General features: G+C 69.1%; 1 protein-coding gene across 4 annotated transcripts; it reads left to right on the forward strand.

The window, feature by feature from the left end:
- The first annotated feature begins 1175 nt into the window (after positions 1-1175).
- LOC137674730 (transducin-like enhancer protein 1) lies at positions 1176-13938 on the forward strand. 4 transcript variants are annotated; one of them, XR_011049856.1, is made up of 21 exons: positions 1176-1517; positions 1949-2071; positions 2647-2795; positions 3493-3556; positions 3965-4009; positions 7090-7152; positions 7494-7568; positions 8162-8357; positions 8755-8771; positions 8901-9005; positions 9140-9184; positions 9463-9618; positions 9926-10055; positions 10166-10350; positions 10425-10501; positions 10772-11021; positions 11969-12216; positions 12467-12610; positions 12692-12842; positions 13229-13305; positions 13548-13630. XR_011049856.1 is itself a non-coding variant. In XM_068420393.1 (21 exons), the coding sequence occupies exons 1-21, from the start codon at positions 1176-1178 to the stop codon at positions 13653-13655; spliced, it is 2754 nt and encodes a 917-aa protein (XP_068276494.1). In that variant the 3' UTR covers positions 13656-13938. The 4 variants fall into 4 exon arrangements, 3 of the variants coding, with proteins under 3 accessions (XP_068276494.1, XP_068276495.1, XP_068276496.1); XM_068420393.1 differs by having other exon boundaries at positions 12463-12610; positions 13548-13938; XM_068420394.1 differs by having other exon boundaries at positions 7494-7535; positions 12463-12610; positions 13548-13938.
- The last annotated feature ends 777 nt before the right edge of the window (positions 13939-14715 follow it).

The raw sequence follows: 14715 nt of genomic DNA on the forward strand, positions 1-14715 counted from the left end.
GCGACGGGAACAAGAGGACGGAGCTGTGGTGGGGAGGAAGGGGCTGGGCCTGTTGGTGGATTAAGGTTAAGCAGGAGGAGAGGCTGACCCCTCACAGCTGCTGCTCTTCAAACGTTTTATTTCCTGCTCTGTGTAAACCCGGATTGACCTGCAGGCAGCAGAAAATGTCGAACAACAAACGACCTCCCTGAAAGGAGAAAAACACCAGAAAACCCATGAGAAAAACCCAGTGGCTTGTATGGACCCCAGCCTGCTGGCTGGAAACATGGGGGGCTCTGGGGAGGACGGGGGGCAGAACTGGGCGGGGGCACTGGGGCTGCTGTAGGGCGAGTGGGCTGGCAACGTGGGGGTCCCTTTGCCCAGCTCAAGCATCCACCCATGCTTGAGTTTTCCCAGGGGGACCGGGCCTCCCGGAGCAGCGTCCCGCGGGGCTGCCGGGAGCTGGGGAAGCGGCCTCGGGGGCGGGTGATGGCAGGGGCTGGGGGCCGGGGTGCTGGCAGACCCACATCTCGGCCAGGCGGGTGCCAGACCCCTTTGCTGGAGCGAGGGATGCGTGGGGGTCCCTAACGGGGAGCGGGAAGGGGTCTCCGGGGCCGTGGGAAGGAGCCGGACCCCAGAGCCGTTCCCAGGCCAGCACCGGGTGCTGTCGGGGGAGCAGGATGCTGCCGCTCCCCGCCATCCATGATGCGGGGAATTCTCGGTGAGCCGGGACCTGCAGCCCCAGGGCACGATTTCGGGTTTCGCTTCTTTTTTTTTTTTTAATTAAAAAAAGGGGGGGCGGGAATGGGGCACAACGACTTCTTGTGTTTATTAGAAAAAAGCCCCAAACCCCGGAGCGGTGCTGCCCGGGAAGGGGCGGCGGTGGGGCGGGTGGCGCGGGGCCCCGGTGCGAACCGCACGGCTCCGCTTTGCGGGCGAAGCTGCGGTGCCGGGGGGGGGTCCCCGCCGCGGGGCTGGCAGGGGGCCGTGCCCCGCCGGGGGGGGGTCCCGCGCAGCGGCAGCGGGGCCGGGCCCGTGGGGGGCGGCCTGGGGGGAGCCCCCGCCGTGCCCACCCTGCCGGTGCCCCCCCCCCGGTGCTCCCCGGTCCCGCTCGGCACCGCACGGGTTAACCGCCGCTCCCGCCCGCGCCGCCTCCCCAGATTGACACCTTCCGCGGCCGCCGGCGCGGCTGGCCAATGGGAAGGCAGCTCCGCGCGCCCCACGTGGGGGCGGGCGCTCGCGCGGCGCTGCCATTGGCTGGCGGCCGGGGCGGCTGCCCGCACGGGCCAGGCCCCACGTGGAGCCGGCGCTGGCGCTCGTTCATTGATCGCGCTCCGCAGCGCGGCCCCGCGCGGGGGGGCGGGGCGGGGCGGGGCGGGGCGGCGCGGCCCGGTTCGGCCCCGCTCGGCTCACTTCGGCTCAGTCCGGAGCAGTTCGGCCCAGCTCGGCCCGGTTCGGTGCGTCTCGGCCCGGCCCGGCCCGCCCCGCCGCAGGGGCGCGCGCCCGGGGCCGGGGCCGGGGCCGGGGCCAGCAGCGCGGTGAGTCCCGTCCCGGTCCCGGTCCCGTTCCGGTCCGGTTCTGCCTCGGCCGCGCCGGGTCCGCTCCGGGACTCCCGCCGGGCGGGGTCCGGTCCTGTTCGGGGCTGGGGCGGTGGCGCGGCCGGTCCCTCCCCGCGGCCGTACCTGCTGCGGGCGGCGGCGGGGCCATTGTCTGCGCGGCGCGGGGGGCGCGGGCCCGGGCCGTGGCCGCGGCGGGGCCGGGGGCGGCGGAGCCCGCGCTGGGGACGGGGAGACGGCGGGGGGTCCCGCGGCGCCCGGGAGGAGCCCCGGGACCCCCCGGTCCCCGCGGGGATGCGGAGCGGCGCGGGCGGTGCGGGGGTCCCGGCGGGTGCGGGGGAGCTGCGGGGCTCTGCCCAGCTCAGCTCCGTGAGCGGGCAGCGCCGGGCCGTGACTCCCCGTCTCTCTGCCAGGGCCCGATCCGGAGCTGGGGAGCGTCCCCGGGCCCCTGTCCTGAGCCCGCGGCGGGGCCCGGCGCGGCCAGAGGGATCCTGGGCCTGTCGGTGCCGAAGATGTTCCCGCAGAACCGGCCCCCGGTGAGCCCGCGGCTCGGCCTCGTCCCCTCCGGGCCACGGGCGAGCACGTGGTGCCGCGGCAGCCGTGGTGGCCTGGCCCTTGGCACGGGCCTGCGCCCCCAAACCGGGCTCTCCGCCCGCTTCACCCCGTGGCGCGCTCAGGAGCGGCGGTGGGGCTGTTCCCAAACTGGTGCTGAGCCCCAGAGCTGCGGGGTTTGGGTTTTACGGGTCCTGGTCAGGGCGTGACGGTGGGACCGGTGACGAGCGGGCGGGAAGCTGTGCCGTGCGGCACTGGGCGAGGACGGGCCCCGCTGCCGGGCTGGGTGGGAGGGCCGGGGGCTGCACGCTCGGTGCCGCCCGTGGTGGTTCATCCTCCTCGCTCGGTGGCTGAACTGATGCTGAAAGGTGCACGCTGACGGCCCTTGGTGCCTGCCTGTAACACTTGCCTGTGCACTAACTCTTCCTCCCTCCTCCGCCTCTTGCTGCTCTCCCAGATGTGCCCGTAGCCTCTTCCCCGGGGGCAGGAAACCCCCGGGGGACTCGCGAGCCTCTCTGGGCCAGCAGCAGTGACCCCGGGGGTCCCCTCCTCTGCCTAGGCCCACCTCCAGGCACCCTCCGCCGCCTCGGGAGCCGCTGTCGCTGCCAGCGCCATCCCCAGCACCCCCCAGTCCCTCAAGCTGACCTACCCGGAGACCTTGGACCGCATCAAGGAGGAATTCCAGTTCCTGCAGAACCAATACCACAGGTGAGAAGCTGCCAGCGCTCGCGTGCCAGCGAGGCGCTGGGCTCTAAACCGGCGCTGGCGAGAGGCAGGCTCCCCCCGGCGCTGGGCATCCGCGCGGGCTGGCGGGAGGCACCGTCCCGTTCTGCTGCGGGCGCTGGTCCATCTGGAGGGCAGCTGTGCCAAGCACCACCCTGGGAGCTTGAAACGACACTGTTTGAGGGGGAAACTCGCCCTTCTCCTGCCAAAAGCCCCGGGATGAGGGTGCTGGCTTCCAGGGCCCGGCTTCTGGGCTGAGCTGGAGCCGTCACTTAGCAGAGCTGGAGTCCCTCTGGTCCCCCCAGCCGCTGGCCAGGATCACCTCCCCTTGCCCGCGCCATGGTGGGCAGAGCCAGGTTTGAAATGCAGCTCAGCTTTGCAGCTCACTCCATTTGGGAAGCAGATGCTGGGGAGGGGGTTAAACCTCCGTGCAGATCGCTCCCTGACGCCTGGATCCCTTTGCTGTCCATCTCCTCTTTATCAGCCCCTTCCCACCCTCTTTCAGGTGGTTTTCTTGGCTAGTGCTGGGAGATGGGATTGAATCTGGGAGCAGGCGACTGAAGCATGTGGTGCACTGGGAGGGATGGTGCTCTGTCCAGCCTGGGAGATCCTGTATGTGGGGGAGCAGGGGGTCTCTGTCTCTTCCTCCTTCCCTGTCTTTTTCTTCTCTTTATTTTTACAGCTTGAAGTTAGAATGTGAAAAGCTGGCAACAGAAAAAACAGAAATCCAGCGTCATTATGTCATGGTTAGTGAGCTCCACCTGAAAGGAGGAGGGCGGTGGGGGGTGTCCCTCTGAACCATCAAAGGACGCGCAGCCCTGGGATGCTTTGGCTTCCCCTTGCGTTTGGGTTGTGTGGCCAGGCCCTGACATCTGGTTCCTGTGGCTGTTACTGTCTGGTTTTCCCCCCAAAACAAGCCGTGGTGTTTGAGCAGGGCTCGCTGCCGCACCTCGCAGGGATGTCTCCTTTCTGCGGGCCAGAGAGACCTCTGCTCCCGAGAGAGGAGCTGGGGACTGTTTTCTCCTCCTGGCCTGGCCACAGCATGGGCGTTTGTGGCCGGGCTGACCCCACACGCCAGCGCCAGAGAGGACTTTCTGGTTGCGAGTCCCCCTGGGCTCCCCAGCCGCGCTGACGCTGCCTTCTTTCCCTCGCAGTACTATGAGATGTCCTACGGCCTGAACATCGAGATGCACAAACAGGTGAGTCCGGGTGGGATGGGCGCGTGTCCCGGCTCCCCTGTCCCAGCTCCCCTGTCCCCACGCCGCCATCCGGGCCCTTCAGGGTTGTCCCTTCCCACGGGAAGGGTGGGCAGTGGCTCCCTGCCGTGGCCCGGGGGGGCCCTTCTCTGTGCTTCGGGAGCTCTGCCCCCGCTGCGCCGCTGCCTTGGGCCTGTCTCAGCTCTCCGCACACGCGTGTGCGCTCCGGCGTGAGCTGCTGTTCGCTCGCGGGGCTCGGGGTGCGCGTTCCCGGCGGGGTCGTGATGCCCGTGTTGCGGTGGGGAGGGCAGCGGGGGAGGACTCGTGCTTGCACGGCTGCTCACACCAGTTGTGAGTGGCCGCTTGGGGACCGTCGTGGAGGGGACTGGCTCCTGCGGGGCCCGGGGTGCTGCAGCGTCACGGCAGGGTGACGGGCAGGGTGACGGGCTCTCGCTCGCTCCCTTTGCCACTGCCCAGGGCGGGCTGGCCCTGGGGGCAGCTCGCCGGGGGGCCGAGGAGCATCCTGAGGTGGGGAGGAGGGGGCTGGGACAGGGTGGGCTGCACATCTCCCCTCGCTGCCTCCCCATCCCTCCCTCCCTCCCGCTGCGCCGCGCTCCGGGTCACCAGCTGCTCCGAGACAGAAGGTTTCTTCTCATCTATTTTTAAAGAGGCTGCAGAGGAGCCTGGCGAGGCGTGCCGCAGCCGCGGCCTCCGGCCGTCCCTTCCCGCCCGCCGCCGCCAACTGTTGCGCGGGAGCTGGCTGGGGCGGGGGTGCCGGCCCTGGACCCCGGCGCGGGGCCGGCGATGGCCGCTCTCGCCAGCTCTGTGCCCGCCGGGTGGGTGCTGCTGCCACTCTCGTTTCCCGCAGGGTGCCCGTCCCCGCGCCCGAGCTGGCTGCGGAGGAGGCGTGAAGCCGCCCTTGCGAGGGGCGATGCCGAGGGTCCGCCCGGCCCCGCGCCCCCTCCCCGGAGGGCTGCGTGCTCCTCTCCTCTGGCTGCCGCTCCTCCCCGGCCCTCGCGGGCCCGTGTTCTCTGCGGGTCCCAGGTGCCGCTGGCCGCCCGCCAGCGAGCTGTCTGCACTCTTAACGAGGGCCCGCGAGGCTGCTCGACAGCCCGCGGCCATTGTGTGAAAAATGGGAGCCGCCTGCGCGGGAGCCGCGGGTTATCGCCGCCGAGGGGGGGTCAGCTCGCCGTCCCTCCTCCCCTTCCCCCAGATCCGGCGCTGCTCGAGGGCTCGCACAGGGGTCTGGGCGCTCTCGGCTGCCCCGGGACCCCCGAGGAAGCGCCCGCGCCGTCGCCGCTGGCAGAGGCAGGGCTGTGCCGTGGCGCGGTGCTGCCGCCGTCCCCGCCGCGCCCAGCCCGGCGTCCCCCAGGGCTCCCCGGGCACCCGGCTCCCGCGGGGCTGGCGTCGGCCGGGGCTGAGGCACGGGGCGGTTTTGCCCTGGGTTTGTTCGGAAGGAAATGGGGCTGGGGGCCGGGGGCTGGCTGCAGTGGTGCAGCTTTCCAGGCAGCCACAGGCTGGGGAGGCTCAAGCCAGGAACGAGCAGGAGACGTTAATTTTTTATTATTGTTTTGTTTTTGGCATGGAAGGAGCCTGTAGCTTTTTATAAAACCACCTCCCCGAATCTGCCTGGCCTTGGACTCGCTCACGGCGAGCCAGAGGGGAGGTGACGGTGCTGGTGGCTGGGGGGGCTGCAAACAGCATGATCATTTTTCATGCTGAGAGCGTTAAAGTGCCAGTAAATTGCACATTAACGAGTGCGAGTGAATTGGAGGCAGCTCTCCCCAAGGAGCTGCTGCCCATCAGTGCATTAGGGAAGAGAATCCATCACTGCGGGCCCCGGGAGACAGCTAAATCCTTCCCAGAACTGCCGGCTGCCAAATCGCCTTGCTCCCCCCTGCCCTTCCTTTCTTCTCTTTCTCTTTTTTTCCTCCCTCGGAAGGGGAAGCGCGGGCGGGCGCCCGAGTGTTTCTGCTCTTTCTGGATCTGGCAAAAACGGGTCGGTGGCCGCTCCGGAGGGCGGCGCGGGGCGTCCCTGGGTCTGTGGCCCCGCACGGGCTGGGCAGCGCCGCAGCCCCTCGCCCTGGCACTGCGGTGCCTGCGCCCGAGGTCCCGGTGGGGAGATCCGGGGGTCGGCTCCATTCCCGGCTCTTGGGGCCCTTCAGCCTCTGGTCTCCCAGGGCTGACAAGAGCGTCTGGGTTCAACCCCCTCCTCTGAGCCCCGTGCGGGCTCCGTGACACCTTCATCCTCCTCGCTGGGGTGGGCAGGGGGCACCTTGCCTGGAGCCCCCGTGCCCGGGGCGTCCCCCACCTGTCCCGGAGCGGAGGACGCCTGGGTTTAGGGAGAGCTGCTGATCCGTGCCCCCTCTCCGGGGCTGGCGTGGAGTCCCCGGCTCTGCCCCGTGAGGAGCAGCGTGGGCGTCCCCGCTGTGGCCTCGGGCGGTGTCTGCTCTCCCGGCTGCCACCACTGGTGCTCGGGGCAGGGGCCTGACCCCGCAGCCCCTGGGGGTTCTCCCCAGGGATGTGGCTGTGGGGCTGGGAATGGCTTACGGTCTGTGCTCTCCCCTAGCCCGGGAGGTGCGGCGTGGGGCCGGCGGGGCCCTGCCCCGGCTGTGGGGTGCGATGGGAGCGTGGCACGGCACGGCACGGCATGGCACGGCATGGCATGGCGCTCTTCCTGCGGGCTGGAGAGCGGCGATTGGCGGCTGTGGAGGCTGCGCGGGGGCAAAGGGACCCAGACCTGCGGGGTGGGGGGCTTGCTTGGGGGTGGCCTGGGCGGCACGGGCCATGGGGCTCCGTGTCCCTGTCAGGGAGGGGGTGGGAGCCACCCTGGGGCTCTCAGAGTGGGGTGGGGGATGCTGGGCTCGTGTTTTCGGAGGGGGTGGCGTTAGGAAGCGGCTTTCCTGGTCCCCCCCGGGTGTTTCTGCTCCTTGGTGCTGAGCAGCAGCTCTCGGGGCCGAGCGCCAGCACCCTGTGGCTGCTCGGGTGGCGATGGGGGGTCCCTGCCTGCCCGGGGGGTCTCCCACGGCGCGGGGGCTGCTCTGCCCCGTGCCCTCACGGGCGCTGCCTCTCTTTGCTGCCAGACAGAGATCGCGAAGCGGCTCAACGTGATCTGTGCCCAGCTCATCCCGTTCCTGTCTCAGGAGGTGGGTGAGCCCCCGCGCAGAGCTCCCTGGGGGCACAGGGACCTTCCCCACTCGGGGACCCAGGCCCTGCGCTGTGGGCCGGGCTGGGGGGCCTGGCTCTGCCCCCTCCCATGAAGAAACGAGCCTGCCTCTTGCCACATTGCCCGGCGCTGATGTCCTCTCCCCTCTCCCCTCTCCCCTCTCCCCTCTCCCCTCTCCCCTCTCCCCTCTCCCCTCTCCCCTCTCCCCTCTCCCCTCTCCCCTCTCCCCTCTCCCCTCTCCCCTCTCCCCTCTCCCCTCTCCCCTCTCCCCTCTCCCCTCTCCCCTCTCCCCTCTCCCCTCTTCCTCCCCTCTCCCCGCAGCACCAGCAGCAGGTGGTCCAGGCCGTGGAGCGTGCGAAGCAGGTGACTATGACCGACCTGAACGCGGCGATCGGGGTACGTCAATCCTCTGCCCACCCCGGCCAGGGGTGCTGGGCTCCCGCAGGCGACGGTGCCTCCCGTGCTCCCACCGTCCCCTGGGCTGGAGACCCCTCCTGCCCTGAGCACAAGGGGGTCGGCTGCAGCCTCCTGCCCCTCGTGCCGTGTCCCACCCATGGCCAAGCTGGGGGGAGGAGGGAGGCAAGGGGCTGGTCTGGGGGGCTGCCAGCAGCACTTGGGGTGGAGGAGATGCTGCTGCAGCGGTGCCAAAGCCGGGCATGGGGGTGATGGCTGGAGCGGGTCACTGTGTCCTGGTGCCCTGTGGCCGGGTGGAGGGGGGGTCGTCACCGTCCCCACAGCGGTACGGTGGTATGGATACGGGTAGGGTTCCCTGTCCCCGTAGTTCCTGTCGCAGGGAGGGAGGGGGCGGCGCGAGGGATGTGGTGGCCCCCGCAGCTTGGCTGGGGGCACCCTGGGAGCGTGCCCTGCCCCTCTGCCCCAGCTCCCGTCCCCTGCCTGACCCGGGGCTGCCGGTGGGGAGGAGCAGCCCCTTCCCCTCCCTGTCCTGACACGGCCCTCCAGCTCTGCTCTCTCCTCCCACTCCTCTCCAGCACCAGCTCCAGACGCAGCACCTCTCGCACCACGCTCCCCCCATCCCGCTGACCCCTCACCCCTCCGGGATGCAGCCCACCGGCCTCGCAGGCATCGGCAGCGCCTCGGGGCTGCTGGCGCTCTCGGGGGCCCTGGGGGCCCAGGCCCAGCTCCTCGCCAAAGACGACCGAGGAGTCCACGACAGCGAGCCCAGGGGTGAGCGTGGTGGGACGGGAGCTGGGGGGGTCTGGGGTGCTCCCCGTCCTGCTTCGGCACTGGGGTGGGGGTCAGGGCTGGGCGGGGGGCGGCTTGTCCGTGCCTCAGGGCTCCCGGCCGGGCTGGCAGGGCGGGGGGCTTGCTGTCTGCGAGGGCTTTGGGTGGGGAACGTCCCCCACCGAGCAGCACCTCCTGGGAGGGCAGCGGGGCAGGCCGGGGGGGTCCGTCCCCGGTGGGGGCCCAGGACCACCCTGCCGCTGTAGTGCTGGCCCTGCCACGAGCACCCCGGCAGCAGCGGGAGGAGCGGGCGGCTCTCCCAGGGGGCTCTTGGCAGCGGCACAGCGTGTCCCTCCTTCCTTCCTCCTCCTGCTGCGCCTCCACGTTGCCGCACCGACAGAGCGGGACCCCGGCCCCGTAAGTGCCTTTTCCTTCTCCTGCACCATTTTCCTCCGGCTCCATGGGCTCCAGCCCGAGCTGGCGGCACGGGGGGCTGCGCTGGGGCCCTCGGCTCGCAGCCCCCGACACTGTGTTCCCCCGCCCCAGAGCTCCCTGGCGCTGCCCAACGGGGAGCGGGCACGGGCCATCTCCGAGTACCTGAGCAGCAGCAAGAAGAGGAAGGTGGAGGAGAAGGACTTCGTGACGGACTATGTGAGCCCGGGGCTGGGGCGTCCCCGTCCCCTCTTGAGGGGTGATGAGCGGAGCTGCCCGTGCCCCCTGCACCCCCCCGGGGGGAGCGAGGGCGGCCGCGGCCCCTTTGGCTCCAACCGTCCTCTGCGTTTCAGGGCAGCGACGCGGACAAAAGCGAAGACAACTTGGTGGTGGATGAGGTCAGTGTGCCGGGGGCTGGGAGGGGGCCGGGGTCGGCGTGCGCTGCCCGTGCCTCTGCCCGAGCGGGGGCTGGCAGGCCGTTACAGGCGGAGGTGGGCGGCGTGGGGAGGCGGCGGTGGGACCCCCGGGTTGTGCTCACCAGCCCTCGCTGCCGGCAGCGATGGGCCCCAGGAGCCGGGCTCCCAGCCTGGCCCCAGCTCGAGCCACCAGCTCGCCATGGCCTGGGGCGTCCCCGCGCTCCTGCCTGCTCTGCTGCCTGCTGATTTCCTCCCCCCAGGACCCCTCTTCCCCGCACAGCGTCCACTCCTACTCGTCCCGGGAGAACGCGGTGGAGAAGGCCCCGCTGGGGAGGAAGGAGGCCGTACCGCTCAGCCCGACCTCCATGGCCTCCTCGAGCAGCACGTCCCCGTCTCGGAGCAAGGACGTGCCCGTGGTATGTGTGCTGCGTGGGGCAGCCGGGGGGCTTTGCTCGGGGGTTGTGCTCGTGTCCCCGCTGCCCCAGCTCGGCTGGCAGAGCTGCCCCAAACCTGTGGGGCACAGGCAATGCTGGGGGGACAGAGGGGACTCCTGCTCCATTAGATCCCCTCTTGCATCCCATTCTGCAGACCCTGCAGCACTGGCTGGGCTGGGCTGCCTCGGGGGTGAGGAACAGGGACCAGCTCGCTGAGGGGGCACCTGAGGAGACCCCCCCGGTGGGGCAGGAGCGCGGCCGTCAGATCTCCCCTCTCTGTTCCTGGCAGGTGGAGAAGGCAGGAACGCCCAGCCTGAAGTCCAGCACCCCCACCTCCCAGGGCGATGCCGCCGTCCCGGGCTCCAGCGGTGCCCAGCAGTTTCGCCCCGCCGCTGCCAAGGCCCCTGTGGACCCCCTGGGTGAGCTTGTCCCCGCCAGGGCCCGGGCGGGGGGCTCTGAGCACCGGTCCCGCCCACCCTTGCGAGGACGGACCCTGCCCCGTCCCTTCATGCCGCCTCTCCCCCGGCAGCCCTGGGCCTGAGGAACCCGCTGGGAGTGCAGAGCCCCTACTCGGCCGCCTTCAGCATGGCCCACCCCGCCGTCAACGGGGACATGGCCGGGACCAGCGCCTACGCCAGCCTCCACCTCATGTCCCCACAGCTCAATGGGGCTGCGGCCGCCGTGGGAGCCGGCAGCTACGGGCGCTCCCCCCTGGTGCGTGAGCCTCTGCCCTGCGGGGCCGGGGGGGCCGGGGGGCGCGAGCTTCTCTCACCCGCTGTCCCCTCCAGGTGGGCTACGACCCGCACCCCCACATGCGCGTCCCGGGGCTGGCGGCCAGCATGCAAGTGGGGACTTCGGGGAAACCGTAAGTGGGGCCAGGCTGTGCTGGGGCGGGGGGGCTGTGCTGGGGCGGGGGACGAGGTGTCCGCAGGGCTTTGGGAGGCGCGGGTGGGCCAGGGCCAGCAGGGGTGGGGGGCAGAGCTGTGGCGGGGGGCTGTTGCGTGCCAGGCCAGGCTACGCCGGGCACCGCTCTGCTCACAGCTCCAGCTCCAAACCACGCCGCCTGTGTTGGCCACGCTGGGTCCAACACAGTACCAGCCGTGTCCTCGGGTGGTTCTCACCGCTCTGTCCCCAGCGCCTACTCCTTCCACGTCAGCGCCGAGGGGCAGATGCAGCCGGTGCCGTTCCCCCCCGACGCCCTCATCGGCTCCGGCATCCCCCGCCACGCGCGGCAGCTCCACACGCTGACCCACGGCGAGGTGGTCTGCGCCGTCACCATCAGCAACTCCACGCGGCACGTCTACACCGGGGGCAAGGGCTGCGTGAAGGTGTGGGACGTGGGGCAGCCGGGCACCAAGACGGCCGTGGCTCAGCTGGACTGCTTGGTAAGGGGGTGCCGCCGCTCTGGCACGGCTTGTCTCTGTGTTTCCCTGCGCTGTGGTGAAGGGGGGGGTCTGGGGTCCCCATCAGGGACCTCAGGGCTGCGGGGGCATCTGAAAGCGACGGTGTGCATCGAGGAGAGTCCCCGTGTGTGTTTCTAAGTGGGGACGGTGTGGGGCTGCTGGGGAGGGACGGTGTCTCCGTGCTGCCCGTGCGCTGCCCCACGCCGCCCCGTCTGTTCGAGCGTCCCAAGCCCTTTGGGGGCTTTTACACCGCCCCCGGCCCTGGCACTGCTTTGTCTGCCAGCGCCGGCCCTAAGACGAGCCTCTGCCAGTGTCACCCCCAGGCAGGTACTTCTTACGGGCCAGAATCGCATGGGCTGAAGCATCGCTCGGATTCAGCTCTGTCCGTGTTTCTGGTTTTGCTTGTGTGAGTCTGGCTGGAGGGAGCACTCCTATTTCTTTTAAAAATAAATGAAATGGACTGTCAGACCACAGCAGCTCACCAGAGCCAAGCTGGAGGCACAACCGGCACCTGAGAGTATTTTTAACCCGTGTTCTTTGAGGTTTCTTTTAAACGGGCTGCTGGAATGGGAGTCCCTGTGCCTGCTTTGAACAGCCCAAGCCCTCTCCTCGCCTTGCAGGCCTTGGGGCCCGGGCAGCCTGACAAATGTTATTCCTGGACAGTGCTGACCTTGAAGATAGAGGTGCATAAACAAGGAAAGGACTGAGTCATGGCAATTTCAAGCTGCATCAGAAGTTCAGGAGCGGGGGAAAATGGTGTTTTAGTGCTCGGAGCCCTGCTGTCCTGGGAGGGTAGCAGGGGTCTGCCCTGCTGCTGCTGCTCCTGCCTCGGGACAAGCTGGTAGCCCCAGGGTGGCCAGGCCGTCTGGGGTGGGTGCAGAAGGGCTGGAGGGGAAGGGGCTAACGGGGTCCTCCCTCCTGCACCCCAGAACCGCGACAACTACATCCGCTCCTGCAAGCTGCTCCCCGACGGCCGCAGCCTGATCGTGGGCGGGGAGGCCAGCACCCTCTCCATCTGGGACCTGGCGGCCCCCACGCCCCGCATCAAGGCCGAGCTCACCTCCTCCGCCCCCGCCTGCTACGCCCTGGCCATCAGCCCCGACGCCAAAGTCTGCTTCTCCTGCTGCAGTGACGGCAACATCGTGGTGTGGGACCTGCAGAACCAGACCCTCGTCAGGTGAGCCTGGGCTGGGGGCAGCACGGGCAGGGCTGCTTGGGGCTACTCGGGCCAGGGGCTGCTCCGTCCCCTCTAGGGCATCCCCACCCCTCCCCAGTCTAACCCTGGCCATGGGACGGTCCCTGTCCTTGCAGCAGGGACCTCCCGCTCCGCACTGCTGGGTGCTGCCCTGGCCCTGGCCGTGCGCCGCGGGCGCTGGCAGCCCTGATGGCCGTGCCCTCGCCCCTCCGTCCCCCTCTCTCCTAGGCAGTTTCAAGGTCACACGGATGGTGCCAGCTGCATCGACATCTCCAGTGATGGCACCAAGCTGTGGACAGGGGGGCTGGACAACACGGTGCGGTGCTGGGACCTGCGGGAAGGGCATCAGCTGCAGCAGCACGACTTCAGCTCCCAGGTAGGGGCTGGGGCCAGCTGGGAGCACAGCGGGGCCGGCCGGGACCTGCCGGGCGCTGCCTGACCCTGCCTCTCCCCCCAGATCTTCTCCCTGGGGTACTGCCCGACGGGAGAGTGGCTGGCGGTGGGCATGGAGAGCAGCAACGTGGAGATCCTGCACGTCACCAAACCGGACAAGTACCAGCTGCACCTCCACGAGAGCTGCGTCCTCTCCCTCAAATTCGCCTCCTGCGGTAAGGATGCCTGTCCCGGCCCCCGGCTCTGGAGCCTCACGGCTGCAGCCTCCTCTCCTGGCCGCGTGTCCCAGGGCTCCTTGTGCTGAGGGCGAGCACTAGCTCTGGTGGCCAGCCCGGTCCTGTGTGGATGCCAGTGGTATCCCTCAGAGAAGGGGCGTCTGTCCCTCCTGGAGCAACACCCGTGGCTGCGCGCTCACCTCTTGTCCCAGGACTCCCCTTGGCGTTCCTTAACGCAGCCCCTTGGCTAACGAGCGGCAGAGACGTTGCCTTCTTGTCCCCACCTTGTGCTATGCAACCCGGGCACCATTTGCTGCGGAAATCCAGCTCGTGAGCCTGGTTTGGTGACACGATGCTCCTCTTTGTCCCTTCTGTCGGTCCCGCAGGGAAGTGGTTTGTGAGCACGGGGAAGGACAACCTGCTGAACGCCTGGCGGACGCCCTACGGAGCCAGCATCTTCCAGGTGCGGGGCGTGCGCGGCCCGCGGGGTCGGGGGGAGATGTTCCTCTGGTTGAGGGTGCCCAGAGCTGGCACTGCCCCGTGCAGCCCAGCTGGAAATGTACCTTAGCCCTGATGAGCCCTATATGTGCTCGTCCCTGCAGCCTCCCTGGGCACAGCTCAGGGCCCCAAGCCCAGGGCGGGGAGTGGGACCGGGACCTTGCTCTGGGGCTGCTTCTTGTGCTCACCCCCTGCCCTCCTCTCCAGTCAAAGGAAACCTCCTCCGTCCTCAGCTGCGATGTCTCCACGGATGACCAGTTCATCGTGACTGGCTCAGGGGACAAGAAAGCTACGGTTTACGAGGTCATTTACTGAGCGCGAGAGAGGTGCCAACTGCGGGGAGGGCCCAGGCCCCGGGGACAGGCGGACGTCCACGGGGACGGACGGGGGGACTCTACCTGCCCCGCTGCTGACTTCCCAAAGAACAAGCAGCCCGTGGCCGGGGCACCCGAGCCGGAGGAGGGCGGCGAGGGGCGGAGGTGGCCCTGGGACCACGGCCACGTGTCACGCTGGGCTGGGAGGTGGCGGCTGCTACTTGCGGTGGATTTCCTGGGGACTTTCTCCTTGTTTTGGTCTTTCTTTGTTGGTTTGTTTCTAAATCGGGATGGGGGGAGTTGGGGGGGGGGTGTTGTGGCATTGTTAGGGTTTTTTTGTTTGTTTTTTTTTGAGTGAGTTTTGTTTTTTTTTTTTTAATTGTTTTTAACTTTTTGCTGTGGGTTTTTTTTGTTGTTAAGGCTCTGGGCCAGGCTGGGAAGGATGGGCTCTGTCCTCATCTCCCTCTGTGCCTCCTAGGGTATATTTAATAATAAAAATAAATAAAAAAGCACAGATGTGTCCTGTCCAAGGCAGCAGCCTTGGTGCCTTGGGATGGAGTCAGGGGAGGGTGGGTGAGACCTGGGGCAGCGGTGTAGACCCCTTAGGCCACTGCAGCTCGCTGCTCCTTTTCCCTTTCCTGCCGTGGGGCAGGTTTGCTGCTGCTCTCGGCTGCGGGCAGGGCCGTGGGGCCGGGCAGCGGGGCGGTGGGGGCCGGGCAGCAGGCTGTCGCTGCCCACACTCCCTGCCCTCAGCCGTGCCGTGGTCCTGTGCACGGTCCAGAGCAACCCGGGGCCGGAGCAGCACGGGGAAGGACAGGCAGGAGCTGCGGTGCCGTCCCTGGGGCAGCCTCTGCGGGCGCCGGGCAGAGGCTGGAGGAAGCGGTTTTTGAAGGAAATGAGACGTGAGCAGCTGGCGCTGGTTGTGGGCCTGGTCTCCTGCCAGGGCTGCGCGGGGAAGCGGGGCTCTTGCCCAGAGCCCTGGAGCGCAGCCACCGGCAGCGGCCACGGCGAGGGCTGCCGGGGACACGGGGTGCTGCCGGCTGCGGTGCCCCAGCCCCTGC

This window comes from Nyctibius grandis, chromosome 31 (assembly GCF_013368605.1).
Source record: "Nyctibius grandis isolate bNycGra1 chromosome 31, bNycGra1.pri, whole genome shotgun sequence".
In the NCBI taxonomy this organism is placed as follows: domain Eukaryota; kingdom Metazoa; phylum Chordata; class Aves; order Nyctibiiformes; family Nyctibiidae; genus Nyctibius; species Nyctibius grandis.

Bases quoted from the DNA above. Each gene is read 5' to 3' on its own strand.
- LOC137674730 (XM_068420393.1), top strand. From the start codon at position 1,176: ATGGGAAGGCAGCTCCGCGCGCCCCACGTGGGGGCGGGCGCTCGCGCG. The intron at 12,217-12,462 runs GTGAGCCTGGGC...CCTCTCTCCTAG, and splicing joins CAGAACCAGACCCTCGTCAG to GCAGTTTCAAGGTCACACGG. The intron at 12,843-13,228 runs GTAAGGATGCCT...TCGGTCCCGCAG, and splicing joins CCTCAAATTCGCCTCCTGCG to GGAAGTGGTTTGTGAGCACG.